The 23859-nt window shown below is 38.1% G+C and overlaps 1 protein-coding gene across 5 annotated transcripts in view; it reads right to left on the reverse strand.

Annotated features, from left to right (window-relative positions):
• Nucleotides 1–557: 557 nt before the first annotated feature.
• GALNT1 (polypeptide N-acetylgalactosaminyltransferase 1) overlaps nt 558–23859 on the reverse strand; it is a 109905-nt gene continuing 86603 nt past the window's right edge. For all 5 annotated transcript variants that reach the window (XM_075022712.1, XM_075022713.1, XM_075022710.1 and 2 more), the window contains 8 exons: nt 20290–20497; nt 17174–17344; nt 15636–15753; nt 14531–14711; nt 6892–7031; nt 5657–5755; nt 4747–4881; nt 558–2207 (listed from right to left, as the gene is read on the reverse strand). In XM_075022712.1, the coding sequence (XP_074878813.1) occupies nt 2061–2207; nt 4747–4881; nt 5657–5755; nt 6892–7031; nt 14531–14711; nt 15636–15753; nt 17174–17344; nt 20290–20497 (1199 nt within the window). In that variant the 3' untranslated portion in view covers nt 558–2060. The remainder of the gene's footprint in view (nt 2208–4746; nt 4882–5656; nt 5756–6891; nt 7032–14530; nt 14712–15635; nt 15754–17173; nt 17345–20289; nt 20498–23859) is intronic.

Consider the following 23859-nt stretch of genomic DNA (forward strand, 5'->3'; position numbering starts at 1 on the left):
TTTGGTGGCTAATATGCAGTATCAGACAACCACAAACTGTACGTCAGAAACAGTATAAAAGCAGGAGGGACCACAGAGTATCTAAGCAGCAAGAAAATCTATCACTTACAAATGATGACACTGTCACCCATCCCATCCTCTTCACTGACCGTACAAAAGGAATAAGTCTTCTCACATACCCACTAAGGCAGGTTTGTTTTGTTTTGTTTTTTAAAGTCATCTTGGCACACTTCAATATCTTTCTGATAAATGTACCATACCATTACTTTCATAAATCTATTTTGACCTCATCAGGTTTGCAAGGCTAAAAAAGAGGGGTCAATGAAAGATAGTTACATATTTAGATGCTTCATCTGATATTAATCCCACACCATCTCATCCTACGTATTTTTAAAGTAGCAACATCACACAGCAATTTGTTAACATTTCCCCCGCTTTGTACGCGAACATTCTTGTATAGTGCTGCAGAAATAAGGGAGATAACACTGGCTAAAGCAACGTGGAAGAGCAAATCTGAAATGGCCATAACAGCCAAATATAATTCCACACAACTTTTGCATGAGTCTAGGTTTAATTTGCTTTACAGGACAGTTGGCCAAACAATGACATTTATCATAAAAATATCCTCTCCATTAAGCAAATCGCATTTTTCTTTCCAAAAGAAAATTCAATGTATACTCTGAGCGTTCAGTGGCTCATTTTCAAGATCAGCCCACACAGATTTTTCTTAACAAAACAAAGCAATTCAGTTAAAAAATGCAGACCAATGTAATGACATAGTCATATTGCTTTTGGCTATGTTAACTTTAAAAACCATGCCAATTTAGCTATTTTTCTTTAGGTTTTATTAGAAAAAAGCAGCAGATCAACATTACAATTCAGAGTCTAATCTAAATATGCACTTGACAATGAAGCACATCTGAATATGAAAAGGATTCCAGAAAACCTTCAGTTTTGCCAATCTCCTACTACCCAATTCATGTATCTTTTCTTCTGGCTTTCTGATGACTGAAATCAAACAAGGAACAGAAGATTTATTGCTATGAAAACAAAACTGTAGTACAGTAGCATGAGTCTTGGGCGCTAAGTGTATTCCATCAAGTTAACTTAATTTCAAAGTGTACTTAAATCTTTTGTTTGGCCATGAAAGTCCATAAGCTGCCTGACCCAAGTAGAAACTGAAACGGCAGGCCTGGACAAAAAAAAAAAGTTAGACAGCATGTTAACCTCCAGTTTTCAGACAGTAATAAAAAAGATACAATTCCAACAGCCAAGAAATTAAAATAAAATAAAAAAAAAAAAGAAAAAAGTTGATCTGACATTCAAGAGCTAAGTTTATTCTTATGCTCATTTTGTTTGCGCCCAAAACAATTTTAGACTCACCAGAAAAAAAGAGAAGTATTTATGGACTATCGCACAATTGAAAAAGAGCAACAGTTGCCTTTTGACTTGGTTATTTTCCCCCACTGAGGTATAAAATCTACATATAAATTTGATACTTCACTATAACAAATTGTACTTTTCATAGTTCTGATTTAGTTTCCATTAAACCCTGTTTAATTTTTGTTTTTTAAACCACAGAATTCCTATTTCATGTTACTGAATCTGGTTTCCAGCTCACGTTCTCTCATTTATTTGTGGATCTATAGTAGTCCGGTTACCACTGCTAACCAGGAAAAAAAATTCTTGGAACTTTCTTCATTACAACAGCACTTTCAGCAGAGGTTACTGATGTGCAAGCAAACTACAACGATATGCAGCTCTTCGGAGACTATTTCATTGATTATGTTTCCACTGTCCAAACGTTCTCTAAATTATTTGCCGGAAGAAACTCTTTTGATCTTGTAAACATCAGTGGGCGCAGTTTCACTAGTATGTGTGGTAGTTTCACATCCTTACACAGGAAGGCTGGTTCACAGCTACTGAGAAGCTGCAGGAGTTCTAACAGCTGACAAACTGTGGATTCTGCCGAGCAGAAGTTTCTTCTGTTGCTACTTAACAGCGTAGCCAAAGTATCAGCCGAGGTAGCCCAGTCAATCCTTGCTTTTCTTTAGAACCTCTCAGAATATTTCTGGAAGGGTGACGTTGCGAAGCAGCCACTGCTGCGAGCGGCTGCCGTTGCAGTCTCTGATGCTGGGTACCTGGCTGTCCTCTTCGGTGGCTTTGTCCAGGCACTGGTTACTGTTCACATGCAACAGGGTTAATTTCTTGAAGACAAAATAAAAAGAAATTAGTTTTACAAAAATCACCAGGCATAAGCTAACCAAGCTAACCGATGGCCGTTTCTAGCGGCCATTAAAATTCTTCCATAGGTACGTAGGAACTAGACAAGACCCCTTGGTTACTGACTCCAGATCCCAATACTAAAGAACACTTAAATATGCTATTTGATGCTGTAGATACTAAAAACATGGCTTCATGAAAAAAAGAACAGTCTGAACTTTTAAATTACGTTCTTTATTAAGCAATATCCACCAATCTTTAAATAGCACTATATATCTAAGGATCTTGAGGAGTTCAAAATTAAAGTTTTGTAAGATATACAAGTTCAGTTATTAGTTATAATCGTAGTTTTGATCAGATTAGAATGAACATGTTGAACATGTATTCAAAAGTACTCTTTTTTTGGAGTTGGGGACACAAAACTGACCTTAGACTATGTTTTTTTCAATATTACGTTCTTTTAAAAAAAGTATGTTCTTTTTTAAAAAACAGATATGTACAAATTCACATACATATATATCTTAGCCAATACCTAATAATCTTACTTATGCAACCATACACCGCTCTGCCTACCTCAGTGCTATCCTCATGGAGAAGAGATCTTTGGAAGTTGCATTTCCTGCCACTGTACTATGGATACTCATCAGTGCATCAACTTGGGTCTAAGCAGTCTATGGTACTGACAGGCATTACTATCGATATTTTTTTTCTCTCACTCAGCAGCACAGCCAGGACACTGGACTGATTGAAAAGTGGCAGAACAGGCAGGCCTTATGTGCACAAGCAGCAAAGGGTAAAAAAAAAAACAAAAAAACCCAAAAAAACCAAAACCCAAGCAAAAACCTGAGCACATCAACCTCCTGCACTCATACAGCAGCTGAAGAATGAGGAAGGGAGTTGGAACAGACGTAAGTAGACAAATAACTAACACAAAGCTTCCCCCCACCCACCCCCTCCTTTCTTCTTCTTCCCAGTAGACATTAAAGGACAGGGCGCTTCTTGCCTGCCTCCTGGACAGAGTCAGAAGGAAAAAAAACTACAGGAAAATCACCCAACTGTGTGGGCAGGAGTTCTTGCTAAGTATTCCCTAACTTATTTTTTTGCTTTATTAGCCAGCTTTCAGTAAAGCTCTGAAGATTATACCTAGATTTTCCTCTGACAGAATAATGAGAAAAAACACATACAGCCAAATTTACGGCTAAGGATCGACACAGGGGAAGCCTGGTTTACAGTCTGTGGCAATCATTGCAAGACAGACTGTTGCAATTAGGTGTCTAAAGATGCAATGTTCTTACCATCGATAAGATAGAAACAAAATAAAAAGCACTTGTGTTTGGTGAATCACTGCATGTAGTAGTATTACTCATCTTAATTTACTTAAGTCAGGTAAACTAACTACATTAAAAACAAGAACGAATGGTTCCCAAGACTCAAACTCAATCATTTCAATTAACATTTAGTCCTGAAAGCCTTCAGCAGCTTTCTTCAGTCTCCTAGCAATGTGCAGAAATCCCAGTAGAGATTCACCATGTTCCACATTAACTGCCACCCTAATCAAAAAATCACCATTCATACACATTTCCTTTTAGTCTTAAAGGCTGTAGGTTTCATTAACACCTCAGCTACTAAAATCTATAGCAAGTCTATTTAGTTAGAAATACCCCCTTTATTTTTATTTTTTTTTTTAATCAGTGAAATGACTTTTTAGTAGCTAAATATCTACATGTTCTCTTCATAAAATAGCTATCATGATTATGCTGGCAAGATTCTTCTTCCACAAATTGTCTCGCAACTGTCTTCCGCAATAACTGATTTTAAATTAACAAGCTTGAGAACTGTTTTTTTCTAACTAGTCATGACATAAGTCAGAGTTCTTGACTGCATTACTCAATGACAAAATTCTTTTTAGAGCTTGCAAATCAAATCAGTGATGAATGGATCAACAGTCAATGATTTCTAGATCTGGCGGTTGAACATATGAACTTCAAAACAAATATGAACCTTATGTACAAGAAAGAGAACGATGAAAATAAAAGCATCTCTACCTTAAACATACCATGATTAGAAATGTAAAATCTTCCTTATAATTTTGGGATGCTGATTTTTTAATTAGAAAAAGTATTTCCTTTTAATCTTGTGCAAGATAAGACACCAGGTGCTGAATTTGTCACAAGATTGTCAGCATTATCTTTTCCTGGTCCAGTAGATACCTGGAATACTTTTCCATTGTTCATCTCGTCGTAACACAACACTACACTAGCAGACTATCTTACTCCAGAGGACCCAGAAGCCCATTGAAATATTCTTCTAAAAGCAACCCTAAAACTCACCAGGTAATTAAACCAATACAGATGCCCATTGAGTGACTACACCATGAATTAATAACAGATGGAACATAATCCTGACTTTGTTTCCGGTTTTGACTGTCAAATAGCATCTTACACTGGAATATGTTGCTCTGTAGCCTCATATAAAAAAATCAAGTTACCACATTTTAATGTCACAAGTCATTAGAAGACATACCACTGGATCATATTCCCAAAGCTGATTTCCTTTTAGATGGTGGCACTTGAGCATCGTTACTGGGCCATTAAGTTTGGATACATCTAAACACAAATCATCTGTTCGAATTTCTTTGTTGGCAGTATATGAGAAAACCTAGACAGAAAAAGAAGAGGAACTGAAAAAAAAAGTTCAACTAAAAGATTCCTGGGGTGGGGGGTGAAGAGGGAACATTTGTGCATTACTTCATTAACATCCACTAATTTTTTTTTTTTCCCTTCAGCATGTATAGAAAGATTATTTTTTTGGGGGAGGAGAGGTGGAGGCAGGAATAACTGTAAACACTATATGAACAAGCTCTCCAGTCAAAATTAATATTTTTTTTTAATTGCAGACTGCTTCCTGCTTAGAAACAGGAGAATCCCCAACACAGGTAATCTCTGTACATTGGAAAACAACTCATCAAGAATTATTGACCAAGTAGAACAAAAAAAGAGATGTAAAATAAATTCCAGAACTGACACCCAGAAAAACATACATTCAAAACAGCATGTCAGGTACAGGCACGTGGGGTGTTTTTTTCAGTAACAATGCCAATCAGGAGGTCTAATCAGAAGACAGTTCCAGAGAACCTACAGGAGGTGAAGTCTAGTCTGTAGCAGTCTCCTCCTCCTCTCATTTCATTTTTGACCTGAAAGTTGACCTAAAGCTCTATTACAATCAGGCCTCAAAAACCTACAAATGACAACCCACCAAAAAATCTTCTCATGCACTTCTTCTTACAGGCATCATCTTCAATGAGGGTTTCCTAAACTTTACAACTTAAGTATATTTTAAAGGCAACTACTGAAATAATCGAAGAATTCTTCAATGAGAAGTAGCGTTCCAAATAATTAAATACATTAAGATAATTTTTTTAAAAAATTGTCACCTGGTTGCCACCCATTCCATGGCAGTTAAAGATTCCAACTTTCTCGTTTTCTTTTCTTGCCATGTTATCCAGGCATTGATTTGTCTCCACATTTCTTATCTGGGAGTGAAAAAGAACACATCATCAAAGGTTGTTATTTTTAGAAGAGAACTAGGTCCGTATCAAACCACACCGGCATCAGTTCTCTCTGCTATACACCAGAGGTTATGTGAATGAAATGTAAAATATAGAGCTGTACTACAATGAGACACCACTGTCTGAGACTCAAACTCCCAAGGAAATGTCCACGCTACCAGGTTACAGAACTATGTTTGTTTCTTTGCTTTCTTTTGGGGATCTTTCCATCTTGGGGACTCTTTTTGGTCAAAGACTCAGCTACAACAGAATGGACACAATTGAGTCTCCAGCCCAAAACGTTCAGAAGTTTTAAAGGACTCTCCTAGGCACGGTGGCTTTAATTCCCTGTGAAATCACGAGTGACTGGGTTCAATTTCCTCACTTCTTGAGTTACAGCCTTAATCCCTGTATTACTATATAGTAAGCAGGCATGAGTACCAAGTCTCCTGATAGTCATGCAGCAGCACGAATGCCTGCTCCACTTCATTAAAAGCATTTCTTTTAAAAACAAACAGTACAAAATCACCTTATAACAGGCTCGATATTTGGCTCAACATGACTTGCAGGGGAGAGTAGGTGCCTACTTGTTTCGGACAGCATCATCTGTACTACCTCTATAGTCACTTCAGAACCTTCAAATGAAAACCAGAAAAATACCCAGCAAGGCTTAGGGATCACTGAAATTTGCTGGTCACTGACGATGGTCCTGGGGGTAAAGTTCAGAGCAGTTTTTAGGCAAAGCCCTTGCTTGACCTGGTCTAGTTTTTTTAAGCAAAACCCTGTTCATATTCTACATAGAGAATGTTATACAAAAAGTAGGCATTTCTATACAATAACTAGGCATTTCTAAAGGAATATTTCTAACGCCCATCTATGTGACATTCAGTACTGCTTTAAAAAAGGGAAAACATTCAAATTACAGTACTGTATACCAAAGTTCAGTTTTCTGCCCCACTGAGAAGCCAGATGTATCATTTTACAGATGACAGGAACACAGGTGCAAGGTATTTGAACTTTGCTGGCAATAAGTTGTTTGGAGTACTCAGTCCAGAATACAAACAACTTACTGTGCAGTCTATTTTACATAGGGTAGATAAATACATAGGATAAAATCTTACCTCTCCCAGGGAAAAGTAATGGCGTGGAATTTGGGAATCAGGATAAACATTCTCCAGGTACCAGGAGAAAGGCTTGCACTGGAGCTTGCGTCTTAGTCCAAGTCGTGACGATATGTCCCCATAATCAACTTTAGTAACTCCTGTAGAAACAAAGTTTTATGCAACGGCTGCTAATAAATGTTACCTAATTCCATTTAATACAGAAATCACCAGTATATATCACACTGCTTGCATGAAAGACTTCCTCTTTAGAAAGTCATCTCTACACAATGAAATTTTTTCTTTTTTTAATATAGCATTATGCTGTTTATATTCTCAGAGAGTACATGTCAGTCACTACCTGTGACTTCTTTTCCCACATAATTATACAAAAGATGGAATCACTACATCTGTGCTACACGTGACAATTTCTTACCCGTGGTTTGTGGAACAATTTGAATGCAGTTGCTTACTAAGTTATCAGAGGAGAAAGGCTGAAACCGTTATGGTCACTAATGCCATCCTGTCCCCAGTGGCAACTGGGGTGCATATCTACACAGCATAACATAGCAGTCTCCTCCTTTGGAGCAAGGAGAATTCCATTTTAATTTAATTCTGTAAGCCAGGTACCACCTGCTGGGCCCTTCATCATCTAACTGCACAAAGAAACAGTCGGAAAGCAGCCTTCATACAGGGAACTAATCCTTTAATAATTCAGTATTTGTTCAATATAACTGCAGCATTCGCAGGAAGTACCTTCACCATTAGGACTGTTATTTTTTTGTGGTATTTTGCTTGCCTTTTTTTTCCTTTGCTCCTCATTTATCAAAGTGCTTATTCCTCCTGTATCTTCCCACTCCTTTATGGTTGTTTTAATTCCTTCTGAAAATTAATTTGTGCAAGTACCATCTGCAGATGGGTTGAGGAAGGTGCGCATGATCAGTAGATATTTTTGCCTCGTCAAAATTAAGCACTACCGTCATTAATATTCCAATAATATTAATTAAGGGTAGGATAATTCCTAGTTTTCAGGCATCACATTCTTTTTGTATTTTCCACACTACACTCCATACCACACAGGCCAAAAGTAATACACTACCAAAAAACCCAAACCAAATGAAAACCCAAACCAAAAAAGAACAAAAACAAGTCGTAGCAATTTAAATTCCCCTCACACACCACAAATATGGCTCAACTGGCCACCACACTATAGATCTCCAGCTGCATACATTTTTCAGAAATCCTTCCGCTTAGAGGACTGTGAATTACCTCTAAAATTGTTGACCTTTTGAAACTGAGTTTGAGACATTTCTAAGCTGGTAGACTGTGTTATTAAATCGACCTGCCAGCAGATGGTGTATTCCTTCTCAATTAAGACAGCTAACTGCATAATTTCCACTAAATGTTTGTAAATATCAATAAAAACGTTAGTATTTTCAATATTCCAGAAAAAGAAAATGCTAGCCAGGGTTTTAGGCTCCCCGCCCCCCCCCCCCTTTTTTTTTTTTCAGAGCTAAAGACTTTTTAACAAAGATACCAGAGAACTATACTGGTAAGGGAACGAAGGAAAAGGAAAGCTTGTTTCTTAATGAAATTTTGAATAGCGTGAATGAAATTTAAAAATCTCTTGGAATAGAATCCCAGAAAACTTCAGTCTGGGCTTTCCAGTCACAAAAGAAATCCCAAACCCCCCAAAAGAGAAGACAAACAAAAAAAAACCCCAAACACTGCCCCTTCTTCACCAAAGCAAATATTTGCTCTATACCAAAAGGAGCACTCTCAAAAGATGATGAAGAAAGAAGAGAAAGGCTGCACCAACCACAGCTAAGTGTAGAGTTCTTCATTTTTCAGTGATGAAAAAAGCAGCTGATGGATGAAACAGTTATCATGCCATCCTCACCACAACCTTATGATACTCAAAACTCATTCATCAGAGTTTGCTACACTGACCTTCAGAAAACAACACTGTTAACACTTTGTCACATCACTGAACAGCAGTAAGTATTAAAGTCACAACCATAAAGAATTAAATGCAAAGTGATACTTAATAGCATACAAGCGTGCTGTTTTTTAAAGTAGTTTTAAATGTCACCATGTAGAAAGAAAAGTGCCAGCTGATTTTCCCTCTGTTACAATGAAATAAAAGGTGTGTATTATATTCCATTTAACCATTTTTAGTCTGAAAGATTTTTTAAAAAATCCGCTCTGAAGTTAGGTCTGCACCAAACTGTATACTGGCACATAGACTACAGTTAGCATCAGGTTAGCAGACGGACTGAGTAGCAGAACTGGTAGAGTTGCCTTAGGGGTGTCCTCAAACAAGGCTGAATTACTCTGTTTCCAAGGTTTCTGGTACCTTACCTATAGTACTCAAAACTAGCTTGAGTGTTCCTATACATTTGCACTATACAGTGCAGCGGCAGTAACTTACAGGTAACAGTTCTTTGTGGGGTGGGTGGGGGGAAATGGAAGCAAACTAGGAAAATCGTGAAGTATACAGCATATAAAAGATTAAGTACATGTCTAAATCATTATTTCCTCCACAGACTGGTAAAACCTATATCAACACAACAGTGACATATACCTTCCAGTGTTTTTGTACTTGTTTTTAAAGGCTCAGCTAAACAAACAAACAAAAAAGAAACCACAAAACAAGAATTAGATCAAATCTTCCTCCCAGGAGACTACTATGCTACACTCTACAGGTATGTGCACCATGAGGAAGACAATCATGTCTGCTAGTTGTTCTTTCAAATATTTGGGTTTGGTTCAAAAAAAAAAAAAACAAAACAAAAAAAAAAAAGAGAAAGAAAAAAACCCAGAAATAGTATTTATCAGTACTTGCTACTGTTGTCTTCACTTGACCATTCAATATATTTTTTATTTCCTCACCCCCCTGCCTCAAACCCTGATTACATGAAAAGCCTGGACCTTCCTGATGATTCTATTTGTCACACAGCTTGTGGTTTGCTGCCAGACAATCACATGCTTTTTTTAACACATATACTTAAAGACGTACTGAAAAATAAATATTGATAAGGCAAAAAAAAAAAAATTACACATGAAATCATCCAAACACACCATCACCAGTTCTTTTGTACTAATGTAAGATTTCTCAGCACTTGCTTGTGCTGTCACTGTTCTTGAAGTTTGGTATGCAGTACTAGACTACTCTGATTAGTAATATATGATGGTCTTCCCTTATACCTTTACAAAAACATACATATAATGATGTCTATCAGTAGAATACTCCTCCTTCAGTTTAATTTTCTTTGCCACTTTATATTTAAACTTCCCATCAGCAGTGTTGCAACAACTCTGCCATCCTCAAAATTTCAAAAGAGCTGAAGATTTGCTTGCCAAGTTCAATGTGTGGCAATATATTTATGCTAAACTGCTTTAAAAAAAAAAAAAGCAGCATGATGTTTTCATCATGATTATAAATTGCTCAATCATTTTCAAAAGGACAGTATGAAAACTGTTTCATCTAAAACTAGTCTTCTGTTAAAAATCATAGAACTTGTTTGCATTTAGTATTACGAAACTCGATAAGCAATAATCATTTCAAACCAATTTGAATAGCTATGTTATTTGCATTCCCAATTAATGCTAACAGGGAATACTAGCTGAAAAGAAGAAAACATGCAATCGCTCAGTACATATTTGGAACACAGGCATAGCTACATTGCAAGATGCAGACTCAGTCCCTTCTCTGTCCTCCCTATCAACCATAAATAAAAATGTTATCCATTTCCAGTCTGTACATATGGAACCTTGACTTACCATTCTTGGCTAGAGACCAAGGCAGGCAACGATTAGAAACTAGATCTACTGATCCAGTTTTCAGGATAACAGGTCTATGTCTGTCGAGATGGCTCTTGCTCAGGTAGTTCTGCAGCGCTGTCTTGTCAGGCCTTCTGCCTGTTCACTTAGCCCCAGTGCAACACAAGATACCTTCTGGGGCAAACTTTTGGTCAACAATAAAATTAGTTTCCCTACAAGCTAGACGAGGCTCTACCCCAGCTCACTGGAGCTGCTTTTCGGGATGCATGCCGCTCACCAGCTGGGAAACCACACAGCCTGAAAATATCCATGCTTCACCTTTAGATTAACGATGCCAACAAATTCTGCAACTGTCAGTTCACCGTTAATTAGTAATGAGGAGAAGGTTAGGGGGAGGTAGCTGCAGTAAGCCAGCCTAATGCTTTGCAGCTGCTGCTGCAGAAAGGGACAGCTTTCCCTTGCTCAGCTTCAGATTCCTGCTGCACCTCTGGTGTGACACAGGTGCTAACGTAACCAGCAGAGAGCCAGCCCCCAGGACAAATAATCCTGACAAGTTCAGCAAGTTAAATCAGTTGACAGAGGTGAACAATCAACAAATGAAGGGAGGTGAAGCCCTACCACCTGCCGTGAAAAGCAAGGCACTCCCCTCACAGCGAGCTGTTAGGTTGACTTTGCCACCTCGCGAAGCCTCACCTCGGACAATCCAGTCCTAGTATTTTAAACCGGAGAAAGCAATGAAAAGCCATCACTAGAAATAAAGAAGTGGCAGAGCCCGCAGAACGGAACGACCGGAGCCAGGAATCAGACTATTCACCTGCACGTGCTGGATCTGTTTTCTCAGAGCCGAAAAGAAAACGGTCTGGGAAACAGTGCCCTGATGTAACGCGCAACTGTGAGGAAAACTGTCAGCTAATGAGAAACGACTACAGCTAGTGCCATTACTGCCGTGGAGAATAGCTGTTGCTGGCAATGAGACAGGCTTCATTTTGGCTGAGCAGCAGCTGCTGCAACACTTTCCTGTCCAACTTCCATCTGTACCTAACCACTTCTAAGCAGAGAGATGGCTTCTAAAATGCATGAAAGCTTAAAACAGACAAGTAATTTCTACTAGGCTGTACTTACCAAAGTAAAAAGGATTACAGGCTTACTTTTCAAGAGGGCAGCTTTCCATTTAACTACATTACATCAATAGTAAAAAGTCTCTTGAGTTCCTATCATTCAAGCAGTAAGCCTTTTTTTTTTTTTCCCCCCAGACAACACAGATTACATGAAGTGGGAAAGCTACCTGAGAATCTTAGGTTTGCTTTCCTGGATCAATCCCTCTGCAATTCACTATCTTAGGGGAGCAGAAGAGAAAGGATATAAAGGAGGAAACAATTTCTTGTTAGCTAGGCTCAATGATGCCTGTCAGTATATTACCCTCCTTCAAAATCCAATTTTCTCATCCATGTCAACTAACGAGAAAAAACCTGGGTGCGCAGAGGATTGTCTGTTTTCCTCACCCATCTGCACCCAGGCTTGCAAACCAGCATCAGCTTGAAAATCCTCACCTTGCAAGAACACGTGGCACTGTCACAGCAATATTGAAAGTACACATTGTACTAGCAAAGACTTTCACAGGCTGCATACTGTACTGTCAGAGGGTCACTACACCATCATTCTGCAAGAATTAAACATTTAAATTTTTATATTAGAAAGATGCCTGGAAAAGTAGAGTATGGCTAAATGAGCCAATGTAGCAGAGACTCACTGAGTTCCTAAGGCAACTATTCTCCAGAAGGACTTACTGAAATCTACACCGATGTTATTTGCCATCAACAGGTAAAACCAGGGTCTGCAACACTCATGTAAGATTGGAGATACCCAGAATAACAACAGTAAGCTGTCTGTGAACTTGCCAAAACAGTAATCCTTTCTAGTTAATACCTACTGGCTCTCACAATTTACATGGATTTGGGGGGCGAGAGGCATAAGTGGCACCGAGTACTTTTATTCTCTGAACAGTAGGTATTACATCATAGCTGAGAATGATCCACAGTACTAACCACTCTCTCTTCACAGCCCCAGGCAACAAACCAATTTCAGAACAACCCAGCTTATTTAGGTGCCGTATAACCCTATTCTTGAAACACTTGGAAATTCTAGTATCAAACTTCAGTGCAGTGCCAGTACAGATTTGGGTACACAAATGAGATCGTGTGCCAGTCGGCAGGTGCAGATGCTCTAAGAGGAGCTTGGCAAGAACACGTCCCCATCCAACAATCATTCAGGCTATAAGCACACAAACTATGCAGATATGCATCTTTTGAAAGGAAAGAAAATATACAGTGCAGTTATAGATAATTGCTTAAGTTACTTCCACCATTTCAAAATTTTTACTGTATTCTATTTTCAATTCTTTCATTCCTTTTCTCCAACAGGAGGATGCATTCATATTCCACAACACTGCAAAGCTATCAAAACAACAATCTTGCAAAATTCAAACAGTGTAACTCCCTTTGTAGCTTACACTTACCACATGAAACAGAAGGACTACAGAGATTACAAATAAAGTAACAAGAACCTTACCATGGTGTTCAGTAATTTACATTTGTTTTTACAAATTTGGTTATTTTTATAGTTAGGTGTTCCAGCTACTTACTAGATTTTAAGATCTAGCTTGACACAGATGCATAAAAGCAATCTTAACCAAAAATGATTGCACCTATTTATATACAACTTTTCTGAATATCTATACATGTCATGTTTGAATCCATAATGCTTCATTAATAACAACACAGGGCTGTCACAACAAACTGTTAGCTCTCATTTCACCTAAAAAGCTTCGAGTAGTATCAAGAATTTTTTTCTTAATTAAAAAAAAATCTTAGTCTTATTTGAGTAATGCATTCTCTTCAGACAAAAACCACCACAAATCTGCAGTCACTTGTTCTCACAAGTATTCTTAAAACCTGTAATCTAAAATTTGACACCATTCAGACTAATACTACATCGTATTACAGCTTTTAAATTTCAATACTAATGCAGGTATAATAAGCAAGTCATAAGAAAATACTAGTTTTAAAGATACGTCTTTGGAAAAGCAGAGATGGCATATAGAACTACCACTTAGTATTTAAAGTCAAATGTCTCTAATGTCTTAAGTATTTAGAAAGGATGTCCGTTGCTACCCAAAGTTTGTCTCTGTCTTTTTAAACAACAACAACAAAAATATCCTGTAGTGGAAAGTAATAATTCAGTATTTCCCAGGCTTCCTTTCTTTCCCAGAAATTTTTTTTCAGAAAGTTTGAGTTCATAGGAAATTTGCTCTCATATTTTACATCCTCTTGTTTTGTTAACATCCATTTTAAGAAACATAATAAATACCATCACCGTCAAGTATATTGGCAACTTGCCCCCTATACTCTGGATAGTGAAGTGCAAACTCTACCAAGTCTGAAGATGTTCACTTTTGCCACTCCTGCTACAGGGTTTCACTTAAATCACTTCTGATCTATTCAACCTGGAATGCCTACAACACAGAAGCCAGAGGCCAAACTCCAGCACGTTATGAGATGTATTTGGATGGCTAGTTTTCAGCACTACTGTTGAGCTCTGACATTCCACTGAGCTTTAATTCTATCATACAGGAAGCCCATTCATAAATCATGTGTGCGTTTTAAAGAAAAAAAAAAAAATTAAAAAAAGACATCAGGGTACATCTCTGGCTAACAAAATTATTTTTCAATTATGACCTTCCTTTTTGTACATCTTACCTGGGTCTTGTCTTATGAACTTCAAAGCAGTAACATCTTTATTTAAATACTCATGTTCTTTCCCAGTAGTAATAACATTTTCATTCTTAATAGGTATTTCTCATAACCAAAGACCTGCTCACCTGGGGAAATGATGTAAAAGAAGTTTTTAAATTCATCCATCCAGACTTCTGCAAGCCGCCTGTTATTTTTGTTGATTATCTGCCCTGTACCTCCTGGAAAAGTGTATGGTGTTGCTTTTCTGAACACATGCCCAACATGTGAACAAGTTACAATTTCCAAAGTGCCACCACACTGCCAGATCTGAAAGTGACAGAACAATTACTGCATAGCTTCAGGTCATTAAAAAAAAAAATAAATTAAAAGCGTTAATCACTTGCTTCTGTTCAAACTGGAGAAACAACATTAGTTGAGGTCTAGAACAAATACATACTGCATGGAAGAGACATTTTTGCCCGTTTCCTGCTCAACAGATAAAGATGCTTACAAGGCCGAGTAAGGTAGCGTAAGAAAGAGTACATCAGGCCTCATAGCAGTAACGCATCAGCAGGAGACTGCTTCAGAGAACTGGGCAAGCTGACAGCGAAGGAAAAGGCTCACGTGAATCACAGGGAAGTAACAGGTGTGATCTGTCCAAAAAAGTCTATTATAAAATAGAATGTCTATGTAAAAAACAAAACAAAACAAAACAAACCCAAACCCAAAACAAATAACAAAACCCCACACGTACACTTCCCAAGTAAAGTTTCTGAAAATATTTTTTATTTTGGACCTCTGAAAATGGCAGATTCAGAAAGCTGAACTATTTCAGAAGCATCCACCTACATACTCTGAGCTGGTAAGTAAAAACAAAAGGAAATAGTGCTGCTTGGTAGGAACAAAAGCAAGAACAACACCGGTTAAGTCCGCATCCAAATGAACACATGCAATCATTATGTTAGAAAACAGCAAGAAGAGAGAGTTTGTAACAGAGGTGCTCACGTCTCACTGGTACATTAAACCATACACTGAGGACATCACCCTTAATTTATGCTCCCCAATTAGCTTTTCTAACTGAACTCCTTTTAACACACATGCATTCATTCCTCAGAAGAGGAAACTGATGGGAAGCAAGTGCTAACTACAACAGGAGAGGACACTGATGCAGGCAGCAGATCCGTGTTTTACAGAACTCAAGATGCACCGTCCTGAGTAACAAAACGCTGAAAAGAGAAGAGTTTTACCTACCCTGAAAGAAATTTCTAAGTTTTCTCCACCCCAAATATCCATTCCAGCATCATATGTTCCAATTTCTTGGAAGTAATCTCTGTCTATTGAAAAAAGACCTCCTGCCATTGTAGGTGTCCTGGGGGTGGGAGAAGACAAAAAATAAGCGTCAGTAACTATAAAACCAGATACTTAAATATATTTCACGCTTACACTGACAAAATGGCTTTTTATTTCCCAAGTTCCTAACATGTTCCTTCTCAGCAGGCTTTCACCCAAATTCAGTTACCATTGATGTACTTACTAGCTCAGCATTTTCCAGAGCTGGAACCAGTTAGTGACAGTTCTCCTTATTTTCTTACTTCAAATTGGAGTCTGGATAGAGAAACAGCCCCTAGAAAGCTGCTGCTGTTCCCCGAGAAAGACTTCTGCCTCCAGTGCTCGTAACTTATAAAAGAGTTTCTTACAAGAAATTTATACTTCTAGCAGCTGTTCTTGAAAAAGTTACGGGAGGCCATGAAGTGGCCTGCTTGCTTTCACTATTATCGCTTCATACAAGAAAATTGTACAGTCAGGGTTACATCCAGATTTTCTTTACAAATTCCTTATTGGCAGAAAATATAAAACTGTGCTAGTTTCTCCTAACCTTAGCAACATCTCTCAGATTTCCATTTTTTTAGTCAACAAATACACAATAAGCAAATTATATATTAGGCTGACAATACAACTTTGTACTTCAAGTATACAAATTATTTACACTTTTAGCCTAAATGTTTTTCTATCAATAATCATTTTCCTGAAACACTTTGGGCTCCTTCTGAAAGACACATAAAATACAAGCTAGGTCACAATCTAACTAAAAACTTATGTGGCTTCTCTTAAAAAGGAAACTGGGGTGGGGGTGGGAATACAATTAGCCATATCCCAAGAAGACCTCTGGATTTCTTAAATGAAAAGCAAACAAAAACCAGTAAAGGCCATATCCTCAACTTTATGGTAAGTAAATATTGCCTACTTTCCTGAACAGTAAGGCCAGAAAATGTAAGTTTGCAATTGTTAAAACATACACATTACTTAAGTTATCCATCCTTCTCCTTACCTGTGTCATAACATCTACATGACATGCAAGTATAAATTCACCTCCCATTCATGGTCTTTGAAGACATTAGATTTATATATGTATGCACACACACAAATATATACACATACATATATGCCAAAAATCAATGCATCTTTTCAAAGTATTGTTTACTTTGTTAGAATAAAAGATAAAAATAAGCTTCAATAAAAACCCGTGCATCAGTATAAAAACTAGTTAAAAGCTAGTAATTCACCAGTAATTGACATAAAAATATTTCTAAAGTGACAAGCTGATTGCTTCCTTCATTGCTACCAAAAGTTCCCAACAACCAATCCATGTAAAAACTTTTATGCTGTTCCTTCAACCAGACAAAAATGATACTACAACACAATTCATTAAGTACTTACAAGATTAACCCAAAAAGGATATGAGTAAACATCAGGTGAACATTTCAACCAGTTTAGTAATTTCTTATTACCTAACAGGAAGGGTTCGATCTCCTTTCCGTCGATCCATCTCTCTCTGAGGAACAGGATACCAACGAAAATTCAACTTCCAGTTGAATCCACCATAGGTCATGTCGGAACCTGCCATGTATTCGAAGGTGTCATCGCTAATTACGTCAATGATGGGACACACTACTGTTCTCCTAGAAAAAGGAAAGAACCAAAGCCAATTAAAGTGTCAAAAAAGGTGTGTGTTTTGGGGTTTTTTAAATTTTAACACATACAGTTTAAATTTTCATAATGCCATCTCTTTAACAACAGTAGTCAATAAATTATTACCACGAAACATACTCAAATCCTGTCTTGCTTATTAGAGTTAATTCATCTAAAGGAAAATGTGTTTTTCTGATACAACTTGGCAATACTAGCTCTTTTTTAAAATAGTATTTGCATTATTACGAGTACTTATATTCATCCCTCTGCAGATGGAAAAATTGATCACAGCTTTCTCAGTGCTACCCAGTGATCGTACAGAAAACAAGAGGTTTCTGTTTCTAGTTACGTGGTCGAAGTGACTTGCATGTTTTGAAACTAAAACTTGGTCATTAACTCTGGGAAGTATTCTTATAAGCCCTCAGGACTAAGAAATGATAGTCATTGTTAACTAAGTATAACTACTGCATCAAAGTTGACAGAAAGAGGCCTCCTTGTCCACTGTCCTGACATAATTAAGACAGATATTCACAGAAACTAATTCTAATCATCTTAAAGACATTCAAGTAACCGCCCTCAAGCAGGCTGCTTCTCACTGAAAGCTCTGTAAAAAGATTCAAGGGTTGCAACTAAATTTAAAGGACTTTAGTTGAGCCATTTGCAAAACCTATAACAATTTATGTATCATAGTCTCACAAAAGTGTATTAATGATAACTTAAAGGTTAGTATTATGTCTTAGCACAGTGCTGAACAAAGATTCTTTATTACTCGTAGCTTTTTTATCATGTAATGCTATATACAAGCCAGTCAGTCTCACCTCTGTGCCCAGCAAGATCATGGAGCAGATCCTCCCAGAAACTACGCTAAGGCACATGGAAAATAAGAAGGTGATTTGTGACAGCCAACATGGCTTCACCGAGGGCAAATCATGCCTGACAAATCTGATGGCCTTCTACGATGGGGTTACAGCATTGGTAGATAAGGGAAGAGCAACTGGTGTCAGCTACCTGGACTTGTGCAAAGCGTTTGACACTGACCTGCATGACATCCTTGTCTCTAAACTGGAAAGACATGGATTTGATGGAAGGACCACTCGGTGGATAAGGAATTGGCTGGATGGTCACACTCAAAGAGTTGCGGTCAATGGCTCGATGTCCCAGTGGAGACCAGTGCTGAGTGGCGCTCCTCAGGGGTCGGTATTGGGGCTGGCACCATTTAACTTCTTTGTTGGTAACACAGACAGTGGGATTGAGTGCATGAAACTCAGCAAGTTTGCCGACGACACCAAGCTGTGTGGTGCGGTTGACACACTGGAGGGAAGGGATGCCATCCAGAGGGACCTTGGCAGGCTGGAGAGGTGGAACTGTGCAAACCTCATGAAGTTCAACAAGGCCAAGTGCAAGGTCCTGCACGTGGGTCAAGGGCAATCCCAAGCACAGGTACAGGCTGGGCGATGAGTGGATTGAGAGCAGCCCCGTGGAGGAGGACTTGGGGGTGTTGGTTGACAAGAAGCTCAGCATGATTTGGCAATGTTCATTTGCAGCCCAGAAGGCATATTCTGGGCTGCATCAAAACTAGTGTGACCATCAGGTCGAGGGAGGTGATTCTGCCCCTCTACTCCGCTCTGGTGAGACCCCACTTGCAGTACTGTGTTCAGCTCTGGGGCCCTCAAAATAAGAAGGACACGGACCTGTTGAGGTGAGTCTAGAGGAGGGCCCCAAATATGATCAGAGGGCTGGAGCACCTCTCCTATGAAAACAAGCTGAGAGAGTTGGGGTTGTTCAGCCTGGAGAAGAGAAGGCTCCAGGGAGACCTTATAGCAGCCTGCCAGTACCTAAAGGGGGCCTACAGGAAAGGTGGGGAGGGACTTTTTACAAGGGCATGTAGTGATAGAACAAGGGGTAATGGCTTTAAACAGAGAGGATAGATTTAGATTAGATGCAAACAAGAAGTTCTTCACTGTGAGGGTGGTGAGGCACTGGAACAGGTTTCCCAGAGAAGTTGTGGCTGCCCCATCCCTGGCAGTGTTCAAGGCCAGGTTGGATGGGGCTTGGAGCAACCTGGTCTGGTGGAAGGTGTCCCTGCCCATGGCAGGGGGGTTGGAACTAGATGATCTTTAAGATCCTTTCCAACCCAAACCACTCTGATTCTATGATTTTGTAATGTTAAATTTTAAAAGTGATTTTTATCTATAACCATAAGAACAAACCAGATATCTGTAACTTAATATCTAGTCTATTTAATATGCCATTTACTAACAGACTAGTGTGCAACTACAGAGTTACTGCTCAGATGTAGGAATGTTTTATAGAGTAGACCATTCTTTCACTCCCCTCCCATACAACTTCCATCACACTATCGTGGATGTAAGTGTTGTGAGTATTGACTTATGATAGAAATACAAAGCTATGTTACTGCAGTGTAGATCAGTATGATTCCAGTAACTATTCTAACTTTAGAAAATACACCCCAGAAGTCCAAGTCACAGCACAAATTTCCACAATACAAATACATTACGAAATAAAGAAACCACAATGAGAACCTTAAAACAGTAAACCTGACAGCTCTTGCTCACAGTGTTGGCGTTACATGAGATCAGGGCTCCATCTCTTCCTCAAGAATATCTTCTCAAATTCATGAAGGAATGGGCCAGGCTGCAGATGGAAGACCTCAAATTCCACTGCTTTCTCAAATCCACTCATGCTCAGGTCCTCTGCTATTTAACACATTATCCCATGCACCCCAAAATAAGCTTCACTTTAAACCAAGTTTTCTTTTTTAGAAGTTGTACTGAATTAGCCTTTTATCCTTACACCAATAAGAATTTATCCAGCCCTTCAGAAAGTAGATATTTGCTTGTAGGCTCTATTGTAACACTTGGAGCATTTCTTAATAACCCAAAAAACCAACGTGGACCAACAGATGGATAATTACCTGTCAGCTTTGATCCTCGCCAGCAGAGGTTCAAGCCAGCCTACTGTACATTCACAATGAGCATCTAAGAAGGTGATGACCTGGCCTTTAGAAGCAGCAGCCCCCTTTAATCTGGCTCTAATCAATCCAGAACGCTGTTCCATTCGAATCACATGAACAGGTACTTTTAATTTTTTCACATAATTCTCCAGCGGTCTTTTCAAGAAGTCTGCAAAGAATGATGAAAACCATGGAAACAGTCAGTTACATAGTTCAGCTTTTTTTTTTTTTTTTTTTGATGAAAAGACTTGAATTAAGAGACATTTCCCCATTTCTATTCTATCCTTTTCCTACTTTCTCAGTTTCCTCTGCTGCTTATTCTACACTTCACAATATGGTCTTTCAAATCTCCATGTGTTCCACTTGCTAGAGCAGGAAGTTCTTCCTCCTCTTCATTTCTTCACTATGGAAAACACAAAAATGAAGAGAGTGTAGAATGCTTACACAGAAACAAGACAGGATAGGCAAGTTTTTATTATGGAGTAGATGTGACTCTTACTTTCAAAAACATATGCATAAGTGCTCTTGGACATAGCACTTCACTACCAAGAAAATACAGAAAATGATCCAACTAGCTGAACATAATGAATTGCCTCCTACAGGAATGTAACTTACAAATAACTTCTTTGCAAGCAGTTGAAATCATGATCAAACTCACTTTTCAATTGTGCTTTCTCTAGATTTTTCTGGCTAATATTTTTTTCTATTACATTATCACTGTAACACATAAAACCAAAAATAAAGACAAAACCATAAACAAATATCTGTAACACCAACAAACCTCTGCTTAGAGGAACAAATTATTCAAAATAGAACAGGCATAACTGACTACCATATGCCTAGAGACTAAAAATTACTTGCATTACAAAGAGCTGCCAAATTAACAAATTTCCCATTGCCAGGCACAGTTTTTGTCCATCACGAAAAATTAGACTATGATGGATGATGCCAAAAGAAAAAAGAATTGAGGGAGAATGCAATTGACAGTCACAGAAACAGACTTCTGCAATAACTTGCAGATTTCAAATCTGTAAAAAAGGCAAAATAGTCTTATAACACAGCTACGGAATATATTAGATTATACATTCAAAGCACATGGGAGTTGTACTACAACAGCGCAAAGCCTGCCGTAGGATTTAGCGTAAGATAGTAAGTACCTCATACAAGAGGAAGTGTGACACTGGAGGGGGGAAAAAAGGCACGGCATGAACTCTTAGTGGCTGTTTTGTAAATCTCAAGAGGCAGAGTTGACCTGAGGGTGATTACCATTCCTTACCACTGCTCTGGATGAATAAGTTCTAATTGACTCCTCATTTTTTTCTGTGCATTGTTGGACTGTCACTAAACCCCACAGAAATAAGTTCTGACACGTCTTGAAAGCTGAACTGTGCTAAAAGAGCCTAAGAGGTTGATAGATCTTAAATAATTGTCTCCAGAGAAACTCAAAGCAAGTTAACTCTCATTTTGCATATTAACAGAGACTCACATGAACACGTGTTTGTTAGTACAAACCAAGTGTACATGTCTGAACATTTTGCAGGCCTTTTGCGGTTGAGCACAGAGATCACTTGGCTGACTGAGTCTGTAGCAAATACAATCTCACCTCTTTACAGCGTAGCTTTCCAAAGCCACTAATTTAAAACAACTAGTATCACGGTAATGTTTATATTTTTAATGTATATGGCTTCTACAACATACACAAAGAGAATAAAACAGTGAAGCATTTCTCTCTATGCTAACCATCTCATGAGCAAGTCACACAAATCAGCATGTTCCTCTGCACATTTCAGGTGTAGTACTGATAAGCTTTGAAAGTAGTTCTAACCACTTAAAGCTGAATGAATGTGGGCTGTGACATTGGTCCTTGAATGCACAGTTACATTAACAAAATGGTAAAATACTGCCAGGAGGAAAAGAGAAAGATTTCAATAGTATAAGTGCAGCCAGTCAAGAACAAGCATAAACCAGAAGGTTCTATTACAGAAAGTCACGGTCAACATATTGCATATAAAAATCTTAAGTCCTACCTACATTTTCTCTGTAAAGTATTTCAAATTTCAGTTTATCTTTTCAAGTTCTTTTAAAAGTTTTTTCTCTAAGAAACAATCATAGATGTGCGCAGTGTTTTCACGACAGAGGGAACAGGGTTAAGAACAGTCCTCCCGTGTTTAACCATGTCCATAAAAATACTCGTATGAACTACCACCTTGTACAAAACTTCAGAAGGGAGTATTCCCAGAAACAAAACATTGTGCCAGACATTCAGTAACTGTGCCCTTAAAAATATTACTAGAATTTCAGCAAAATAAGCAAAAAGGTAAAGCTTGATGTCTCAGCCCTACAAAAGGCATGGAAATAACTCAGGCATCAAGATTTCTGGTGTTGCTCTGCTACCAGCAGTTAGGGCTAAAAGCTCAAATCCAAGCAGCTATTTTCCCTCCAGAACACCGTCCCTTAGAGCAATACACATCCCTCCCTTAGTTCAAGTAGCAAGAGTCTAGGGGTTTGGATTAGTCATACACCCAGAAACTGGTATTAGTTTCTTGGCAAGAAAGAAGTCTCTCAAGGCGAGAACTGCTTTTTTCTTTTAAAAAGAGTATTTGAATAGTCTTTTAATGCATGGAATACATTTTGGCCTACAAAAAAAGCCAGAATCAAGCTGTAGAGATGATTTTCTATACAAACCTATTGGTCATATTTATACTAAATCCTATATTAAACACTCAGATGAAAAGTTTTATGCATCACAGAGTCAGCTATTTACAAGTGACCCAGGATGACAGCTGAGTAAATTTTTAGCATTGCGTCATACACTTCAAACAGAGTGAGGTCTGATAATATTAGAAAAAACCAAACCAACCAACCCAAAACCCAAACAAAACCCTCACAAATACTTCTACTTGGAAACAATAATAATTCAGGTATTTTCAGAGATATAACTTTAGTTTCATTTAAGTCTTTCTGCTGGATATTCCTTTCAAACTTTTTCTGTATCAAAAGGGTGCATAATTTTACCTAGGACTATGGACAGTTTAAAGAGCATCTTCTGTGGCAGCAGCAGAACTAAGAAAGCCAAAAGAGCAAATATTTTCAGTTCAAGTCAAATAAGTAAGTTGAAAAATACCTTGCCAATTCTACTACTGAGTCACATTTATATGAATATAAATGAAAAATTAAATTTCAAACTTTTTTTTTTTATTAAACTACAATAAACCACAGATTTATCACATACAAGCATGCAAACAGTTTTAAGAAATGTGAATCTTTCATAAGACATTATTGGCTAGAATTTAGTTTTGGTTACATTGCTTTGATCTGTATCTGTATAACTACTCCTGTTAGCATATTCTATCCTGATGCAATCTGCCTACCACACTTGGCCATTCAGTGCTGACCTAGTTTTAAGTACTGACTAATCCTGATTTCTCCTGGTAACTTTTTTTTTTTAAAGTTACCAGAGATCAATACTTAAAAACTAAACATGCAATTCTGATCAGTAACTCGAGAACAATGTTACAGATATGTCGTTTC

This window comes from Buteo buteo, chromosome 3, assembly GCF_964188355.1.
Source record: "Buteo buteo chromosome 3, bButBut1.hap1.1, whole genome shotgun sequence".
Lineage (NCBI taxonomy): Eukaryota > Metazoa > Chordata > Aves > Accipitriformes > Accipitridae > Buteo > Buteo buteo.